General features: G+C 41.1%; 1 protein-coding gene across 4 annotated transcripts in view; it reads right to left on the bottom strand.

Annotated features, from left to right (window-relative positions):
* Positions 1 to 21,659, bottom strand: part of BEND5 (BEN domain containing 5) — a 1,107,701-nt gene that overhangs the window by 475,439 nt on the left and 610,603 nt on the right. For 2 of the 4 annotated variants that reach the window (XM_077333809.1, XM_077333808.1), the window contains 3 exons: positions 14,197 to 14,572; positions 3,002 to 3,150; positions 1,882 to 2,095 (listed from right to left, as the gene is read on the bottom strand). The exons of the other annotated variants lie outside the window; for them this stretch is intronic. In XM_077333809.1, the coding sequence (XP_077189924.1) occupies positions 1,882 to 2,095; positions 3,002 to 3,150; positions 14,197 to 14,572 (739 nt within the window). The remainder of the gene's footprint in view (positions 1 to 1,881; positions 2,096 to 3,001; positions 3,151 to 14,196; positions 14,573 to 21,659) is intronic. 4 annotated transcript variants of the gene reach the window in all.

Genomic DNA, 21,659 nt, shown 5'->3' with positions numbered 1-21,659 from the left:
CTTGTTGACTCTAAGCTAAATAGTAAACAGTGTGATGCGGCAGTAAAGAAGGCAAATGCAGTGTTGGTCTGTATCAACAGAGGCATTACATCAAAACTGCAAGATGTTATAGTTCCACAACTGGAGTACTGTGTGCAGTTCTGAAGGCCTCAATTCAAAAAGGATGATGACAGAAGTGAGAGGGTGCAGAAGAGAGTCTGATCTGAGAACTGGGGACCAAACTCTATAAGGAAAGGCAAAGAGGCGGGAATGTTTGGCTGGGAGAAGATGACATTGAGAGGGGACACAATTACTCTCTTTAAATATCTGAAAGGCTGTCAACTTGGAGGAGGGTAGGAAACAGTCCCTGTTGGCAGCAGAGGATAGGACCCACAGTAATGGGTTTAAACTACCTGTACCAGCTAGATTTCAGGAATGTATTTTTTCACAGTCATAGTTCAGCAGTGGAATTGGCTGCCTAAGGAGGTAGTGAGCTCTCCCTTACTGCAGTGACTGGACAGATATTTATCATGTCTGATCCTGCTTTCAGCAGGGGGTTGGGCTAGATGGCCTGTATGACTCTTTCCAACTTGAAGACTTCACTGGCTGCTCAGCTGGCAGTATCAGCTACTGATAGGCACTGAAGACTCAAAGCTCAATTCTAAATAAGAACTCTTCTAGTATGACTCATTTCTAAAAGGTCCAAAGTCATAATACATGAGTAACTGAAAGTGATGTTATTCATAACCAACCAATAACAGGGAGAGGAAATAGTCTGTTTTATCTCTGGGGATTTATTTAGGCACCTTTTCCCCAGTAACTCTTAGGAAGTCTCAAATCAGTTTTTTCCCTTTTCCTGACTGCAAGCCAATTAATACAGTAGCAGAAATTGCTGGCTGCTTCCATGCAGCTGCTAGTATCTAAAGGAAGCGATTTATGTTGATGAGTAGAGCAAGATATTTAGATTTAAGTGGGTAGCTGTATTGGTCTGAAGCAGCAGAGCAATTTTGGCTCCAGTAGCACCTTTGAGACCAAAAAAAGTTTTATTCAAGGTATGAACTTTTATGCACACTTCCTCAGATATAATGTACAATGGACATTGTATCTGAAGAAGTGTGCGTGCACACAAAATCTCATACTTTGAATAAAACTTTGTTGGTCTTAAAGGTGCTACAGGACTCAAAATCTGCTTAGCAATACATTTAGTTTCTCTTTGTTTACTCTATGTCAAGCTGAAGTTCATATCCATATGCATAATACAGATGAGACTAGATAATCTGCCACTAAAAAATCGAAACACAACATATGTGGGTGCTTCATATCCCTGCACACAACATGATATATTTAAGGTACAGCTGAACATATGCCATTATATGTAATCCAGAGACAATCAAATGCACTCCAATTCTATTAAATATTTTTATGACCTTACATCACAATTTCAATTAATATTGACTATACTTAAAATTCTCCAGGTACAGTACTCTTCAAAGTTAGGCTTCTTGTCCAAATGCTAGATTAGGTATAGCAATTCTTTTCTATTTATCTTTTGTTGTCTACTTTTCTCTTAAAATGATTACAGGTCTTTCAGTATTTTAAATGAAAATTTGAAGATTAGAGAAAGAGAAGACTTTTTGAAAGGATGTAGAAGTTGTAACGGTATTAGGATGCCGCAGTTTTTTCAAGAGAAGGTACTCACGACAAAATCTCAGTGCATGTTCTAATTAAGTTGATAAGAGGAATTTTTTGTAGGAAAAGACAGGACTGCTGAAGAAGAGGACTAAGAGAACAGAAAATTTCAGTGGCCTGGATCATCCTAGCATCAAAGAACCAAGTGATATGTTGCTTTCAGCAGCCCTGGGAAGAGAAGGATAATAACATTACATTCTCCAAATAACCTACCTCTGACAATGCTTAATTTGTGAGGTGACAGAGGTGGTTTAGGAATAGCGTCTTTCTTTTTTTTGGTTGCAACTCCTGTGACGCTTCTATTCTTGAGAACATCTGTTCCCCAGATCATAACCGCTAAGTTTTTTGTATACTTTGAATCTCCTTGCGTTACTTGCAGCTGGTGCCATTTCTCCCCATCTACCCAGATGCCACTGCCAAGATGAACCTGAAAACAAATAGCAGTCAGTTCACAATTAGCACAGTGCATCCAGAAGTCAGCCTGACAGTTAATTAAGTTATTACTTTGCCACTCGCAGACTGATATACCAGCTGGATAGATTCAAATGGGTAGCCGTTTTGGTCTGAAGTAGCACAATAAAATCAGAGTCCTGTTGTGCCTTTAAGACCAACAAAGACTTATTCAGGGCATGAACTTTCGAGTACAAGCACTCAATGAAAAGTGACGAAGAGTGCTTGCACTTGAAAGCTCACGCCCTGAATAAATCTTTGTTGGTCTTAAAGGTGCTACTGGACTCTGATTTTATTGTGATATACCAGCTATTATTCCTACAAAAAAGCTCCAAATATATTTCTATAATATTTCAGTTTAGAATGGTGTGTTTCAACCATTGAATTAACTATATGGTCAAGCAAGTTGATAATAGAATATAGGTATTCAGATGATGAAATCAGAAATATATAGTCATAACCAGAATAAATAGGCAATTTTCTCTGATTCAGCTTTCCTACTGAAGATCATCCTCATGACATACTTCAGGGTCTCTACTCCCCAGAGATACCCCAGAGGCTAGGGCAGGAAAGGAAAATTTTATTCTACCATTGGACAATTTAGTCTGGATCTAAATCAAGGTCTTAAACTTATGTCTACCTGAAAGACAGAAGTAGGTTTTCCACGCTATCTCCAGAATTCCCTAAGGGTATGGCATTCAAAATCTTCCATAGTTATTATTTTCATCATAGATAAGATCTGTTGGTGTTCCCCAGTGAACAGCTATATTGGGAAAGCCCCCAAAATAACACCAATTCGGGAAAATGCTATCTGATCATAGTCACTTATCATCATGAGAATGGCATAATAATGATTTGAAAACAAAATAACTTCCAAAAATACCTTTCCGTTCTCCAGAATATATTTGTCCATTACTGGAACAGCGGCAGGATAATATGTTGATGTATTTGCTTCCTCACTGAATGTCTTCTGTACTTCAGGCTCAGGATCAATAGATTCCGGATTAACTTTTTCAAGTTCTATGGCAGGACCTACATAGTTCAAAAAAGAACACATAAGTGTATCAATCAATGAAACAAGTCATAGAATTATACTATACATAGTGCAAACTGCAAAACAATTAAAAAGGAGAGTTTTAGAATAACATATAGCATGAACCCCAGACATAGGACTTCTCAGTTATAAGCATGGCTTCATCTTTACAGAGTTTCAACAATGGAACAAACATTTTCTGCAGTTAGCCACTGATCATTTAGTTTGGCTTCTTGATTTCCACTGGCCAGTTATTCTGCTGCAATAATCTGTTCTGTATTATTATGTAAAATAACTGAGTGTGTCCAGGGCACCCTGCTCTGTCCCAGCTGATGCCCCACTTACCATGGAAAAGCCACCAAAGTGAGCCATCTCAGAGCAGCAGAAATACAGCCTGGCAGAAGCCAAAGACTGGAGCCTTTCCCATGACTCAGCATACTATAGAGCAGTGGTTCTCAACCTTCCTAATGCCATGACTCTTTTTTGTGGAGACCCCCAACAATAAAATTATGCAAGTGTTCTTTCACAGAAATTAAACCGAAACTGACCAATGGTGTGAAGATCCATTGTTCATGATTGTATATAAATTGTTTTTTTTTTCTGGAGTCTCCGTTCAGTTCTGCCTGAGTTCTCCAGGGATCTGTCCTGGGGCCTGTGTTGTTCAACATATTTATAAATTATTTGGATGAGGGATTACAGGGGATACTTATTAAATTTGCGGACAATACTAAACTGGGACGGGTAACAAACACAACCGAAGACAGAATCAGAATACAGGATGATCTTGGTAGGCTCGAGAAGTGGGCTAAACTGAATAAAATGAAGTTCAATAGGGACAAATGTAAAGTTCTGCATTTAGGTAGGAAAAACCAAATACGCCAATATAAGATGGGAGAAACTTGTCTTGGCAGTAGCATGTGCGAAAAGGATCTAGGAATCTTAGTAGACCATACATTGAACATGAGTCAACAGTGTGACTCGGTGGCTAAAAAGGCAAATGGGATTTTGGGCTGTATCAAACATAGTATCATGTCCAGTTCACAGGTGATGGCACCCCTTTACTCTGCTCTGGTTTGGCCTCACTTGGAATATTGTGTCCAGTTTTGGGCACCCCAGTTGAAGAAGGATGTAGACAAACTGGAGCATGTCCAGAGGATGGCTTTACCACTGAGCCTCACCTAGACAGGAGAGCCAATCCTATTGACTTCAATGACATTTAGTATTTCAGTACTCTGAGCAAACTCTAGAGCAGTGGTCCGCAACCTTTTTAAGGCTGCGGACGGGCGGCGGTGGGGAGGGCGATCCTTATAACTTTGTGAATAACACAGTGATATGCCTATGGATTAAGACTTTAGCCAGACCATTATAATCAATGTAAACCAGGGCCAGCAAGAAATGCTAAACATAAAAAAAATGCTTCTTTAGTTATATTTCAAGCAAGAAAAAGAATAGGGACACCATAGGACCACTGCGAGGACAAGAAAGTGAAATTATAGCATATAATGAAGAGCGGGCTGAACTGCTTAACTCCTATTTCTCCTCAGTCTTCTCTTGTGAGGGAAATAGTGATCAATGTGGCAAAAATGTAACACAACATGGGGGACAGGAATTCTAGCCTAGGATCACTGCTGGGGCAGTCCACAAACACCTCGTTTCTTTAAATGAAAATCTTCTAGGCCAGATGAACTGCATCCAAGAGTACTAAAAGAACTTGCAGAAGTCATCTCTGAACCTCTATCCATTATTTTTGACAATTCTTGGAGAACGGGTGATGTGCCAGACGATTGGAGGTGGGCAAATGTTGTCCCCATCTTCAAGAAAGGGAAAAAGGAGGATCCGGGTAATTATTGACCCGTCAGCTTGACATCTATAGCTAGCAAAATTTTGGAACAAATAATCAAACACTCGGTCCTTGAGCAGCTGGAACTGAGAGCTGTGATTTCTAAAACTCAGCACGGGTTTCGCAAGAACAAGTCATGTCAGACCAACCTTATCTCTTTCTTTGAGAAAGTGACTATCTTGCTGGATCAGGGGAATGCTGTGGACATAGTTTATCTGGATTTCAGTAAAGCTTTTGATAAGGTTCCATGTGATATTCTTGTTGACAAGTTGATCAAATGCGGTATTGATCCTAATTCTGCCAGATGGATCAATAACTGGTTGACAAATCGTACCCAGAGGGTACTTGTTAATGGTTCAGCATCTTCTTGGAAAAGAGTGACAAGTGGAGTACTCCAAGGATCTGTCCTGGAGCCTGTGTTGTTCACATGTGAGGTTTAAGCACAAGATAATTGGGCTCCTTTTCATAGGGTCTGTACTTCTGCTATGAACAGTGTTTCTGGCTCCAAGCGTACTGGACATTTAGTAAGTGTAATGTTATGAGTACACTGATCAAGCTAAGAGGATCTACCATTCAAGTGAGCACTTATACCTAGAGGATGCTCACAAATATCTGGGGAAGTAAAATAACCCTAAATACCAATGCACATCAACAGAATAACAAAACCATTCACAATGAGTTTTTAATAATGAGAATGAGCCTAGTTTACCCTCAGGCTCTCACACATTCCCCAACCTTTCCCCCATTCCTCACATGCAGAATCAAGAACTTCGGACTTCTTGAATTAAAAGATTGTTGGAAAGCAGAAATATGAAATGTAGTTTGGAAATCTGAATTGTAGGCAACAAAAAAGCCAGTTTGTTAAAGGCCTCCAGTTCCAAAATCACAACAAATCAGGAAGTCTTCAATATCAATTCTGTGCACAATAGGAAGCAGGAATACCTCGGCAAAATTGACAAAAACCTGGTGACAATAGGAAAAAAGCTGAAAAAGTTTATAGCAGTAAAATGAACAAGAAGAGGAGTGTCTCAAATTTAGAGGACAGAGATAATCCTTATATGGGGTAGATATTGCAGATCATTTCTATGAGTAGAAGGTTTTCAGCTTGCAGAATGTCTCTCGTATATCCACTGCAATCTAAAATGTCTTTAAAATTTGTGATAGCACAGCTAAAGGAAGAGCCTCTTGTGGCACAGAGTGGTAAGGCAGCCGTCTGAAAGCTTTGCCCATGAGGCTGGGAGTTCAATCCCAGCAGTCGGCTCAAGGTTGACTCAGCCTTCCATCCTTCCGAGGTCGGTAAAATGAGTACCCAGCTTGCTGGGGGGTAAACGGTCATGACTGGGGAAGGCACTGGCAAACCACCCCGTATTGAGTCTGCCATGAAAACGCTAAAGGGCGTCACCCCAAGGGTCAGACATGACTCGGTGCTTGCACAGGGGATACCTTTACCTTTACAGCTAAAGGAGTATCCTTCACAAGACAAATTTTATTTGTTTGTTTGTTTATTTATTTCTTAAATGAAGAAGAGCTGCTGCAGGTCACATGTGTCTCTGGGATTTTCTCTTTACATTGGTCAGTTACAATATTTTGATCATGTAATATTACCCTGGTACTAGAATCTTCTTTTCTATTCCTTTTGACTGTTGGCCTTGGGGCTTAGCTCCTTCACAAAAGATTTATACAAAATGCCAGGGTGAAATTATCTGAAGATATGGAATAAATTGTCAACAATATCCGGATGACATTCAATGCTATTTCTTCCTTTCATCTAACTCCATGGGATGGTAAACTCAGATGTTCAATATGTTCTGGAGAGAGTTATGCTGCTCCTGAAAGAATTCTGGGTTCTTGCTGAATCTTGATTCTCAGGTAATGGAGGTGGCTAGGAGTGCTTTTTACCAGATTAAGCTAATTTATCAACTGCAGCTGTTAATAGAAAAGTTGTACCTAGCTACAATTATGTGCCATAGTAATGTGCATAATGGACTAATGTAAACCACTGTAGGTGTAGCTGCCTTTGAAGAAATTCCAGAACCTTCCACAGGTTCATGATGCGGCAGTAACACAAAAAGACAAAAGACTATACAAGCATATACCAAGGCCTAAACTCTTATTTCCAAAATAAATATGTGAGGCTTTTCGGGCCCAGAGGGAGTGGGGGAGGGAGGGTTGCCAGGGTGGAGGTTCCCACTGCCACTCCACCCAGCTCCAAAAACACCCACTGAGGCTCAGATGAACTGCAGCACTGCTTCTCAGGGTGGGTGGCTGGTAGGAGGGCTGCCGGGGGGGACATCCCGCTGCCACTCCGCCCGGCCCCCAAAAGACCCGTTGAGGCTTGGACGAGCCATGTCAGGACTTCTCAGGGCAGGAAGGAGTGGTGGCGGGTGGTGCCAGGGGAAATTCCCACCACAACTCTACCCACCCCCGAAAGGCCTTCCACTGCCTCTCTGAGCCCCGTCAACATTTCCTGGGCCAGAACGCTGAAGCGCACTCCATCCCTCCCCCCCAACCAACTCCGAAAATCTGCTGAGGTTTGCAGGAGCCACAGCAGACCTTTTCGCCCCAGTTGGGAGTGCTGGCGGGAGGGCTTCCCAGGATAGTGGGGGGAACTGGGAATTCCCGCCTGCACTCCCCCTCCCCCCATGCTAGCGCCCATTGCATTTAACCCTGCAACGGGCTTTAATGATAGTAGTAACCATAATACATAATACTTAAAAGGCCAACAAAGACCATAATATTTTTAAGCCAGAGCAAAAGATTCAGTTGGTTGTCTGGCCCTCAGAACACTTTTCTAAACAAACAAACACACACAGAGCACTGCACAATATCTAGCCCTTTTATCACAACTCACATTGGCAGCAACCTTATACCTTTTTCAATTTCTAGATCACAGTTTTACCTTACATACAATTGACAGCAGATCACTTAAGAGAAAGTAGATATAAGCTAACATTAAAAAGATCAGAATTCACTTCTCTAGTCATTCATAACATCATGTGTGCATGGGAGGGTATGGGTTTTAAAAACAGGCACTATTCATTCTACACTCATCTAAATCAATAATGGCAGTTTTAATAAATCACACATCCTTCCAAAGGCCTATAATCACTTCAATCTTCTAGCATTAAACCAACTTTTTTTGCAGCTAAGTAAGTACCTAAGAGAACTGCAACATTTCTTTAAAATTAACTTCTACTCAAACTATCCAACATGTGCATGTTCAAAGAAGTGTAACTCCTACTAATGTCAGTGATTAGAAACATAACAAGTGGCTTCTTCTTAACCATGCTTATGCATGCAAAGCAGCAGGCCTTCAATAAGTGTAAACATTTTATTTTATCCATTTAATATATTTACACCAACTTGGCAGCTAACAAATATATCTTAAAATCAATTTGATCATAGTAATAATAAAATTAAATAAATCATCATACAGAGTAGAATGAAACAGAAGCAAAGCAGTAACCTAAAATGACTTATATTCCCTTAACTAAATGAAACTGTTTTAACTCCCTGCCAGGCAAACATCTCTTCTGGAGGCAGTTCTACAACCTGGGTATAATCTCTGAGAAGGCCCTCTCCCAATTATCACCTTAGACCTGAACTAGACATTTCATCTGGTGTAAGCACTGAATGCTACAGAGGCACCCTGGAACACAACAAATACAAACCTGGTGGAATGAGCTCCCGGGTGAGCTGTGGGCCCTGCGGAAGCTTTCAGTGTTCCGCAGGGCCTGCAAAACAGAGCCCTTTCACCAGGTCTATGGTTGAGGCTGGGGGCAGTGAGGAAGATCGATGGCCGCCCCTGGTGTCAAGCAGCAACCAATGTTATCTTGATCCTCTTTCCTTCCCTCCAGAGGTAGGTATGACTGAGAGTTGGGTAGTTGGAGGTATTCTGCCATGTTGTCTGTTTAACTGTAATTTGTTGTCTGTTTTAACGGGGTTTTTGATGAGATTTTTTATTGGACATCTGTAGCCCACCATGAGCCAGTTTTGGGAATGGTGGGGAATAAATTAAATAATAACAATAATGATGATGATGTCATTTCAGCATAGAAAAAATGTATGGAATGGAAGGCTGAACTCTCCTTCTTCTCTGTATCATTGTTCTGAGATAAAACAGTTCCCTGATGTCATGTTTGGATGTGCAAAGATCAGATTCAGGTTTGGGGAACTCCAACTTAACTTGTGCTAGAAGTGGCATATAGATTGAACCTAACTTCCAACAGTAGGGCACCTGAGCAGTATCCAATTAATAGCTCAGGAAACCTGCCTCTCTGTTATCTATAGTTGACTTTGGAGCAATATATAATTAATCTTTTATAATGAAATACAGCACAAACTTATTTTGAATCACCTTAGCTACTTAACTGGCAAATGAATTCATTATAAGGTCTAAGTAGCTGATCATGCACAAGACCAACAAGCCTATCTAACAGATGTCAATATAGCCATTAATTCACTCTCCTTCCTTTACAGGGTTTTTAGGCAAGAAAGAAAACAAGTTTCCATTTAACTGTAACTATTGTTCATCAAATGGTTTTCTGTGCAGACACACATGGGGACTGCGCAGTTGCACCCCTGCCACATAAAAGATTTCCAAGGTTTCTAATGGACTAGGAGCACACCTCCTCCTTCTGGTGTTGTCCCACTCTAACAATCACATGACCAGAAGGAGGGGTGCTATGTCCTCAGTTCTCTACATGTCACCAGAGATCCCAAGAAATTAAGGTTCCAGAGAGTTCACAGCAGGGTAGGAGGGAAGGATTTGTGTCTGCACAGAACAACAGTTACAGATAAGTACAACCTTGTTTTCATCTTTGTGGCTTCTGTGCAGCCCCATTATCAAGTTTACTGAGTGAAGGAAGCAGGTGTGAATCTCTCAAAGAAAGAGACTGTCAACTGAAAATTGACTGTCAACCACAACCATCTTATAACAGAGCAGCGAGCAGTGAGCTCTATACAGATGTTCAAATTGAAATACATGCTGGAACATGGCAAAGAAAGAAAACAGCATTCTTTCAAAGAAAGCCATGATATATGAAGTGGCACTGAAGAGCATTCAGAATACAGTATAGCAGCCTTTACCAACCCACAAGGATAGGTATGTGAAGAGCACTGAGTTGTTAGTAGGAGTGAGAATAAGTGATCATGCAAGGAAAAATGGTGTGCTGGATATGATGTGCAATAATTGGGCCTTGTGCAGCTTGCAATATAGCTGGTGGGAGGGGTACATAAAAAAACACATTGTCTTGGCAAGGGATATATGAGGTTCTCAATGACAGAGGCCCCTGTAAGAAAATGAAGCACAAAGAACAGGGATTGGAAAGCCTCATTGTGGGACAGGTGAATTAGCACAGATCTCTGATTAGAGTATCAGGGAAAACTAACCACACATCCAAAAAGCTGGGGGTAAACAATATAGTAGCTTCACATGGGCCCTCTTAAATGCTGTGCACTTTGTACAACAGCCAAGGCATAGTCCCCAACAAAGGGGATTACTGGAATCATAACTACTGGAAGCTTCCAAAAGAAATAGAAGGTGGCCTGTCTACAGGAAATGTTGAGAGATCAATCAACTCAATAGCTAAACATAAATTTAATACATAACAGTCATTTGAATTTGTACTGTTTTCCCCATACTTCATATTATGATAAGCCTGAGTAATACAATTATGGGGAAAGGCAGCCCCCCTTTCCCCTGTGGGGAAGATCTTGGGTCTGAGCCACTCATGTGACACAAGTGCGAAAAATAGTGCAGGAAGACGTGAATACAAAACAGTCCAGTGAATATCCCTGGAGGAGTGGCAAAAGAGTGTGAAAGAGCTTTGGATTTCAGTAGATGACAGCAGTTGAACCTGCCATCTTACAGAGAAAAGAATGTGTGAGCAGCCTTTAGACATCACATAATATGAAAGACAGTAAGAAGCAGCAACTCAGGGAATTGAATGCAAAACTGTTCATTTGTAGCCTGTCTGAGAACTTGTTTGTTTTTAATACTAATTCCTAGCATGGACTGGGGCAGTGTAAACAGGCTGATCCAGATTAAAATTACAGCTAATGCGCTATTTAATGTGTAGGTCATCAAGAACAAGAGATGACCAATGGAATCCAAAATATATTTTTATAAGGGATTGTAGTAGACACTGTAACTAGTTAGTAATTAGAGTTTGCACATCAGCAAGCTTTCAGACAAGATGGCGTCTGAACCTGGGTTTTCCAGATCCAGTCCAACACTATACTACATTGGTTTCTGCTACAGTGTCACACGAAAGTGACTTCTGCAGGACTGATTCAAATGGGTAGACATGTTGGTCTGAAGTAGCACAATAAAATCAGAGTCCAATAGCACCTTTAAGACCAACATAGATTTATTATTATTATTATTTATAAACCTTAGCTGATCAAATGGACCAGCTCCATTGTGTTTGACCAGGAGCTCGTTAGGCAAACTTCTTTATCTTGCACATCACTCATCCTTGGCCCCCCTGCCAGGGAAAATCTCTTCCCTAAATACTAGTGGGTAAACCTGTTATGATACGATGGCTCCCTTTTCTTAGTCCCATTAACACCATTGTTTAAGCCCATCAATGACCATCTGCAGACCTGGCCAGGGCATTGTCCAACATCCTGACCCATAGAAAATCCCATCATGTGCTTACTTAAGGCCACCTCACAGGCCCCTCCCCAAAACCCCATGAAAACCATGGCTTCACACAGTCACCCTGACTGCCTTCTAACTCGGGACCCTTCACACTGGCTCATGTTACTTTCCTCTGACTCTCCATTCTCCAGGATAGGTAAATATACTGAACCTTCTTTTACCCATCCTTATTTCTTCTCTATACGACTGCTTAATAGGTGTGTTAGTTATATTTATACTTTTATTATTTTCTTTCTAATAAAGTTTATGCTTATTATTTTACCATTTACCAATGTGTCTGCCTTGAGTTCTTAAGAGTATAATCGACCTCGTAAACACAGGCAAAATCGGTCCTTTAATGCTAAGTTACCCCACCTCTCGCTGTTTTGCTGATTCCCCAAGACTTAATATCTGTGTTAAAGCAGTGGTCCCCAACCCACGGGCCGCGGCCCGGTGCCGGGCCATGAAGGCCTCGGCGCCGGGCCGCGGCTCTTTCTTCCCTCCCCCCCCGAAGCGAGAAGCTCGCCAGGCCACGAGCAAATTGGCCGCCAAAGCAACCGATTAGCTCGCGGCCCGGCAAGCTTCTCACTTCGGGAGGGGAGGGAAGAGAAGCTTGCGGCTCGGAGGGGCCGGGAGGGGAAGCCGCAGCCGCCGGCATGGTGGTGGCGCAAACTCACGTGCGCAGCAGTCCGCGCATGCGCGTTTGCGCTGGGGCTGCCGCGCGTGCACAGGCCCCCGGGCCGCACTCTTCCCCCACTACGTTGCAGCGGTCCGCGGCAAGCGGAAGCTTGCGGACCACTGTGTTAAAGGACATGTGTAAGCGTGAGTCAGGTAACAGATTTGGTGGAGAATGCAGGCATTTGCCCCAGGGAAGTAAAGTGGACACACTGCCCTCTCCAGTAACCCAGGGCGTAAGGGAAAAGCCCTGAATAAACTCTAGGCACTTGCTTGTGTGTGAATGTGTTCTTGAAGTGTGCTTTCTAAAAGGGTGGGCCTTTCTGTCCTTTCTGCTCTTTCTCTGTCTTTTGGCTGCCTTAGGAGACTTGTTTTGTATGACTAGGAACACTGAAGCAAGGGTTCTTAGGCTTAAGTGAATGTCTCACACGCACCCAACACTTAAGGATTAGCTAATATAGAAAGGCGTAGGGAATTCCTCTTAGCCATATGAAGGACAAGGAAAATCCCCCTACCGCTAAAATCTGTGCAAGCAGAGTTGCTTTCTGTAGCACTAAATTGCCCTGCGGCAGCAGGAGTTGGAGTGTCAACTGGACTCAGGCGGGCTTTGCCAAGCTCAGACGTTTAAATTTTTAAATTTTCCCCATGTTCAAGCAAGCACAGGAGATCCTAACCAAATAAAATTAGCCAGTACCCCCAGGTTTTTGGTGGTTTTCCCTAGAATTAAGTGCACTCCAGTAATCTCAATTTGAAAATTCAGCCATCTGATTGGCTTTTGGTGGCTTTTCCCCTGAACTGAGGAGAGCTCTAGTCATCCCAGCCAAAGAAAAGCTAGCCAATCCCATAAGAACTTAACTCTACGGGTTCCTTTCCCTCTCTCTCCTGCTGCCTAAGAGACTAGTGGTGACTGCCTCTAAGCTAATTCCTCTGCACTTGTCTGCTCAGCTGCAGGAAGCCAGAAAAACCAAGCCTTATCCCCCAAAGTTTATTATAGTGGACCCTCTTTTCCCACCCTATTCTTTATATGACTGCTTGTTAGTGTGTTAGCTATTTTTTTCTTTCTAATAAAGTCTATCCTTATTATTTATATAATTTACCAACGTGTCTGCCTTGCGTTCTTAAGGGCATAATTGAACTCATAAACATAGGCGAAATTGGTCCTTAAATGCTAAGTAACCCCCCCCCCCCTTGATGCTCAGCTAATTCCCCAAGGCTTAATATACGTGTCTCAGGGCATGTGTAAGTGCCATTCGAATAACAGATTCCTTCTCTATGGCAGCAAAAAAGAGAACAGCAGGAGTAGCACTTCTTCTCCTGGTCATGTGATCATTTCAGCGGTAAGACACCAGAAGTATGAGGGGTGCTCCTGGTGTATTCGAAAGCTTGGAAATCTTTTCTATGGCAGGCCTGTGAATGTGTAGACCTCCTGTGGGGCAGCACAGAAGCCATAAAGATGAACCGTAAATGTCTTTCTATTTGCCATACCAAGCAATTTTGCTGCAGAAGATGAACTGAAGTATGAAAAATGCAGGGGCAAGCTCTGCTATCTTTGTCCGTATATATGACAGTTTCTCTACACCTTCCCACCCCCCCGCATACTTCTCCTTTTAGTCAAATATTTCTTGGATTCTCTTTAGCATACCACAGAGTGCTAAGGTCCCATTACTTGCACATGACATGGACCTTTGGAAATGAAAAAGTCTGCCTATAAAAAGAAAAGATTCACAAAAAATAAAGTGAACACAATATTTTCAATGTAGAATGAATTAGAAGATTAAATAATGCTGAGAGGCACAACTGGATCTTTCTGTGAATATTTTAGTCACTCTGTGCAAAACATGAAATGAAGCATTTTAAAACTTGTCTCATATACACTCAAGCACTTACCACTGCCTAATCTTAGAAGAAGTACATCCTGTAGCCGTCTGTTTAAGTCTCTGAGTTCCTTCATTTCTGACACTAATGTCCCATACTCTTTTAGCTTTTTTGCTTGCTGAACAAGCTGCCTCCTTGTTCTCTCAAGTTCTTGTTGAATGTGTCTCATTTCTTCCTGCTGCTGTTGGTAACTTCTTAACAATTCCTCATAAAGAACCCGAGGAACTACAGCTTCGTCCATATTGTTCATCCTTTCTGATGATTCCATAAATGTTGCCTCAGGACTGGAATTACTACTGAGACTCATTCCATTCTGCTTTTCAAGGCGTGCAACAACTGCTTCAATGCTTTTGTGAGTGCCTTCACTTTGTTTCCTTCCATCTTTTCTCTGTATGTTACAAGAAAATTAAGTGTTAACATACGAAGACATATAGCAAGCTATACAAATCTACAGGTGATGATAAGGGCTGAGAAAGTCAAGCTAAAACTTTCATAAAATAAAATAACTTTTATTCACACCATATATATGTGTGTGTGTGTATGTGTCAGCACAAATTCTCCAAACAAGCTGTTCTTGGTTATATTTAACCATTGTAGATCTTAATGCAAACATGCACATATAAACTTATGAGCACAGTCAAAGACCCTGGGGCAGAGTGTGTTTTATGTGCAATGTGAATTTGCTACCAAATCCATGTAGGGTGCTGCAAACAACAACGAAAATACCTAGGTAGCTGACCCCTTTTTTACAACTGTTTCTTTATCAAACTGCCCCTTTATAACTGTGCCTTCGTCTTTGTGTGGAAGTTATTATTCAAAACTTACAAAAAACAATCTTTAGAAGCTAGATATTTCAGCATTATTGTCACAGAGTTAACATCTTAAATTATAGGCAAAATATTTTTAAAATCTGAAGAAAACGAGTATTTGTAAGGATAAAATGATTTAGAATATTAATATATGACTTCCTTGAAAAGATATTGGAAGAAAATTATACAATCTTCTGTTTTAGTTACCATATATACTCGGGTATAAGCAGAGTTTTTTCAGCACAGTATTCACATTGAAAAAGTCTTCCTTGGCTTATACGCGGGTATATACGGTAATTGAACGAACAGCCTGCTCCTAGCTAGCCAATCATTAAATTGCTTCTGCAAACCTCCTGTAAGCTGAAGCTTGCTTAGGACAGCAATGATTTGAGTGAGGGACTCTGATCTTTTTTTTCCCTTTTGCCTTTACTTCTTCCAAACTATTATTTTGGTTTCTGTGGGTGGGGTGAGGTGGGTTTTGGGGGCACTTTGGGATTTACTGTTTCTCTTAATGTTTATTTCTTCTTTTTTCTGAGGGGCAGCATTGTTTGCCTTTTCTTCTTGGTTGTGTTTCTTTAAAAAGTTGATTTTTACAGTTCTTTCTTTCAGTGTTGAGTGTTACAGTTCTTTATTTCAGTATTTTGTTCTGGGGGGCACTGTAGCTGTAGCTAGAGTAGTCCATTCTCCCAGTTTGGTAGCTGTTGTACTTGTTGTAGGAGGTTACCAAATTCGGGTACTGTTGTTCTGCTCTGGTTTGCTGGCCCTCTTTTGCACTGACAGAGCTAGTTTACTGTTTTTCTTTGAAATCAATATTCAAAATCATTTAACCTACTGGTGCCTCAATTAATGTAAATTTACCAGTAACTGCTGCATTTCCCACCCATGGCTTATGCGAGTCAATACATTTGCCCAGATTATGTGGTAAAATTAGGGATCTTGGCTTATATCCAGGTGGGTTTATTAATCATGGGCCATAATGCCTGCGCTGGCGGTAGCAGCGCTTCGGGGAAAATCCCTGATAATGCTCGCCGCCGCCTCCAGCACGGGTGCATCCCGCCCCAGGGCTACGGAAGGCCCGCGTTAAGCAAACATGGGAACTTCCGCAGCTTCCTGGGTACGCCAGGGGCTAACAGGGGCTGAGGCAGGCAGCCTTCAGGGACACCGCACGCCCCTGCGGGCTCCATGGAGCTGTGGAGCTGGCAGGGGCGGCCCCATGCCCCCACCAGTGCATGTGGAGGGGGCCTGCCCCCCGACTCCCCCACGGCCCCTCCCCACCTCCCCCCCTGCCGCTTGGCTTACCTCGGCCAGCAACAATCAGGCCCTCCTGGCCCCGGCGTAAAGCGCGCGCGCGCTACACGGAGGCAGCCCATCATACCCCGCCCCCGTGTATACACGGGGAACAGCACGGTGGCAGCGCTGGGTAGCTGAATAGAAGGTCTATGCGAGTATATATGGTAAATACTTTTCTATGGATTCATCAAAGAATATTAGTTGAGGGAAGGGGCATAAAGAATAAATGTCCACTCCAGAAGATAGCAAATGGTTTTTCTCCCTGAAGCAGAATTACTACAAGATATTACAAAAAGGGAAATGTATGTCATATTCAAGATGAAAATGTTAGAAGAAATTCAGAAACTGTTTTAAATTCGAACATTAAGTATAGGCTAATGGGGTCTAAACTTCCAGGGACTGAGAGGGAAAAAGATTTTGAGGTTGTATTGGATACCGCAATGAAAGTGTCAACCCAGTGTGCTGCAGAAGTGAAAAAGGCAAACTCAATGTTAGAGATTATTAGGAAAGAAATTGAAAATAAAATGACTGATATCCTAATGTCCCATGGCAGATCTATGGTATGGCCTCATTTAGAATACTGTGCATGGATCTGGTCCCCATAACTCCAGAAGGACATTGCAGAGCTGGAAAAAATGCAGAGGAGCAACCAAGATGAGTAGGAAGTTGGAGCCCCTTCCCTATAAGGAAAGACTGAAGGCTCTGCGACTTTTCAGTTTAGAAAAGAGACAACTATGGTAGAAAGGAGACAACTATGGTGAGGGACATGACAGAGTTTTATAAAATTACGCATCGGATGAAGAGAATTTACAAAGGTAACTTTTCCCCCTCATTCAAAATACCTCGAACTCAAGGGCATCCAATGAAACTGTTGGACAGTTGGGTCAGAACAGACAATAAGAAATACTGCTTTATACAGAGAAAGATTAAGATGTGGAATTTGCTGCCAGATGATGTAGTGATGGCCACAGAAATAAACAGCTTTAAAAGACAATAAGATGGATTCATGGAGGATAAGTTTATCAATAGCTACTAGTCATGGTGACTGAGGGAAACATCCACAATCAGGGGCACTAAGCTACTGAATTCCACTGTCAGGAGGCTACATCAGGGGAAGATCTCAGCCTCTATGCCCTGTAGTTGGTCATCCAGGAGAACTGGATAGACACTGCGTGAGACAAGAGGCTGGACTAGGTGGACCATTTGTCTGACAAGGCAGGGCTCTTATAGTCTTATGAATTTAACAAATTTAATACAACGATTAAAAGGTTTTAAAAGGATATCACTAACAAGGTAGAAGAAGCAGTAAAGAAAAACTACACATTCATCATTTAGAATCCATATTCCAGACCATGAAAATAAACTTATATGAAGTATAGCTCTCAGCTGAAGAGATAAAAGAAAAGAATATTAAATTATTCAATAAGATGGATAGGCTAAAATACTTTTAACACTTTGAACAAGAATTTATATATGTAGAAAATGAAAATAAGTTAGTAACGATCATGTAATTGATAATCAAGAAAATCTCATTTAATGATCTGGGCCCTTAAAGAAGTGGAAGGATCTAACTTGGACAACTTGCATACTGATTTACTAGATGCCTTGACTAGATTTAAAAAATCTAGCCAGAGGTATCCTCATTAAACTTGCTAATACCAGTGTTAAAAATAAGGTCTCAGAAACCTTTACGATTAATCCAGATTTAAAGGTACATAATCAAAATTTTCTGATTCTCCCCACCCAAGTCTTTTTTGGATATTACTCTTAGGACACGAAAATAACTTCAATGATTAAGAAAGAGATGGAGTACTGTGTACAGGAGCGGATACCTGTGTAAATTATTGGGCCAATACAGGGAGCAATTATTTAATATCTGATGGATGCAAAGAAGTTTTTGGAATTATTGGATCCACAAGAGGAAGTGTCAGCAGAAGTTTTAAATGAAACAAAACTGGAGAACAAAGAAAATGGGACTATTAAAGAGATTGGTAACTTTCAAATATAGCATAGGCTGAAGTAGTCTTGCTTTTGAAAAAAATAAAGCATGTCTTTCTTTAAATATTCAATTTAAAAGAATGTATAAAACACTACAGAAAGATAGCATGCCTACAAGAAACACATCTGAAATGTGAAACCTGAAAATTATTATGTGTTACTTGTATGATGCATTACATAAATAGCCAGGAGCTAAAACAGATAACAATGCAGAACCAAATGGAATTTTACCTAAGACTGTATATTTGGACCAACTACCAAAGAGAAGTTGTTAAGATAAACAAATAACTGAATGGGTAAAAATAAATCCTTATCCATTGTTCTTCCTCTATATATTTATGAAACAGCCTGGGGGGGGGGGCATGTCCAGCTGTCCAAGTTGGAATAGGGCACATCAGGGTGCAGCCAGCTTTGCCCTGATTGGCCCTGCCCCTGCAGCTCCTGCCCTCCGTCCCTGGACTCTAGTCTCTTTGCTCTCAGATGCCTCAGTGCCTGGAGCCAGCAGCCGGTAAGGGGAGAGGCCCTGGGCAAAAAATTGTGCTGGAGGGCCTCTTGGCCTGCTAGGCTGGGCCTGCTGATGAGGGCCTCCCAGCCTGCTGACTGCTGGTTAAGGACTGCTAAGGAGCTGACTAGCTAAGGAGCTCTGTCCCGGCCCTGCTAACATGCTGTCCAGCCCCCACCCGCCCCACTTGATCTGGTTGCGAGCCACAGCCCAAGGCCACCTTAAGCTGCCTGGCCAGAGGAGGGGACCCTTTCAAGGCCTGTTCTTAGGAACGGGTTTTGAAGCTAGTATGACTATAAATGGTGTAATGGATTTTGAGTGAAGATCCATCCTCTAGTACTCTTTCACAATGGGATCCTGAAAATATTTAAGGAATGGCTGAGCATGTATATTTTAATAGAGGCATATATAACCATAAATTGCCAATTCAGAAATATTATACTTTCTGAACTACATAACTCATTCTGACAGATTATTATAATTATTTTGGATGCTACTATGCAAAAAAAAAAAAAAAAGTAAAATACCAGTTGGTCATATTATACACACAATTAATTCTCCAGTAATACTATAAATGAAACTAAATCAGTCCACTAACAGAAAGAGTGCTAAATAGATAATGTACTGCTACATAATCACAGGGAAATTGGAATTACAGAATTCTTTAAGATCAATTTTACCTGAGAAATCTAATATACTACAGTCTGTGAAACACTTAAAGCTTATAATAGGGCTTTTAAAATCTTTCAACCAAGTTACTATTTAAAAAGTAAAGAGAAAACAAGAAATGAATTAGAACAAAAAAAGTTGATTTTTATACCCCGCTTTTCACAACCTGAAGGAGTCTCAAAGTGGCTTACAAATGCCTTCCTTTACTCTCCCCACAACAGACACCCTGTGAGGTATGTGGAGAGTGCACTGAGAATTGGGACTAGCCCAAGGTCACCCAGCCTCCTGTATATGAAGAAATGGGGAATCAAACTTGCTTCTACAAATTAGAGGCCACCACTCTTAACCACTACCATGCAAACTTAAAACAAAAGAAGGAAAACATAAGGAGACTAGTATTATTTTTGATAAACTTGAATGGGAATATGTCAAAAAAGAAACTAAAATACACAATGCTCATATGAAAAAAAATTCTGAGTTTGGAAGTAAACCTAGAAAAAGTTTTTGCTAATATTTTGGCTGAAACTAAAGCTCAATTCAAGGATTTCTCCTTTACAGAATCAGCATGGAAGATTACTAATATTTAGACATTCTGTTTATAATCATCTAAAAACAACATCAACATAACACTAAAAACAAATATACATCTAAAAGCTTGGATTAATGATAAGATTTTCTCACTAGGATGCATAGCCAGAAATTCTACCTGTAATTCGATTTGTGTTTATGGCCCTTCCGCTGATACTGTACCAACTTCTGTTTCTACGAGTAAACATTGTTTGCTATTTATTTAGAACAACAAGAACTCTAGGATACAGTAAAAAATGACGCATCAACTTTGACAAACTGGCAGCACCCAATACTGAAAAATGTTATTATACCTTTAAATCAACTGCAATTTCTGACTGGTATCAAAGGTATGAAACCAGAACTATTTTGGAAATCGAGCAATTGGGTATTGACACTCCTGTCTCAGTCTGGGTAAGGACAGATAAATTAATTTGTCATGATCTGTGCTGGGGCCTGTGTTGTTCAACGTATTTATAAATGATTTGGATGAGAGATTAGAGGGGATACTTATTAAATTTGCAGACAATATTAAACTGGGAGGGGTAGCAAACATAACTGAAGACAGCAACAGAATACAGGATGATCTTGATAGGCTCGAGAAGTGGGCTAAACTGAATAAAATGAAGTTCAATAGGGACAAATGTAAATATAAGATAGGGGAGACTTGTCTTGGCAGTAGCATGTGCAAAAAGGATCTAGGAGTCTTAGTAGACCATACATTGAACATGAGTCAGCAGTGTGACTCAGTAGCTAAAAAGGCAAATGGGATTTTGGCCTGTATCAAACAGAGTATCGTGTCCGGATCATGGGAGGTGATGGTACCGCTGTACTCTGCTCTGGTTCGGCCTCACTTGGAGTACTGTGTTCAGTTTTGGGCACCCCAGTTGAAGAGCAATGTTGACAAATTGGAATGTGTCCAGAGGAGGGCAACAAAGATGGTGAGGGGTTTGGAGACCAGGACATATGAAGAAAGGTTGGGGGAGCTTGGTCTGTTTAGCCTAGAGAGGAAATGAATGAGAGGAGATCTGATAACCATCTTCAAGTATTTAACAGGGTACCATATGGAGGATGGAGCAGAATTGTTCTCTCTTGCCCCAGAGGGACAGACCAGAACGAATGGAATGAAATTAATTCAAAAGAAATTCCATCTAAACATCCAGAAGAAGTTCCTGACAGTTAGAGCGGTTTCTCAGTGGAACAGGCTTCCTCAGGAGGTGGTGGGTTCTCCATCTTTGGTAAATTTTAAACAGAGGCTAGATAGCCATCTGACGGAGAGGCTAATTCTGTGAAGGCAAAGGGGTGGCAGGTTACAGTAGATGAGCGATTGGGATTTGAGTATCCTGCATGATGCAGGGGGTTGGACTAGATGACCTATGAAGTCCCTTCCAATTCTATTATTCTATGATACTACGAATTACCAGTTGCAAATCTACTTTTATTTTTAAAAGGCTCTGGAATTATTCTCAATGAATCAGAAAAAACAATAGAAATAACTGTCTACTATATATGGGTTACAAATAAGGGTAGATGAGAATTCCCTGGTCAATATGATCAGGAATAAAAAAAAATATTTGACTAATATCTCATAGGGTTGTGTGGTATAATTTGCATAAAGACGTCTTGACATATTGCTAAAC

The sequence above is a fragment of the Paroedura picta genome, chromosome 4 (genome assembly GCF_049243985.1).
Source record: "Paroedura picta isolate Pp20150507F chromosome 4, Ppicta_v3.0, whole genome shotgun sequence".
Classification (NCBI taxonomy): Eukaryota; Metazoa; Chordata; class Lepidosauria; order Squamata; family Gekkonidae; genus Paroedura; species Paroedura picta.
This window is presented reverse-complemented; position numbering and strand designations above follow the sequence as displayed.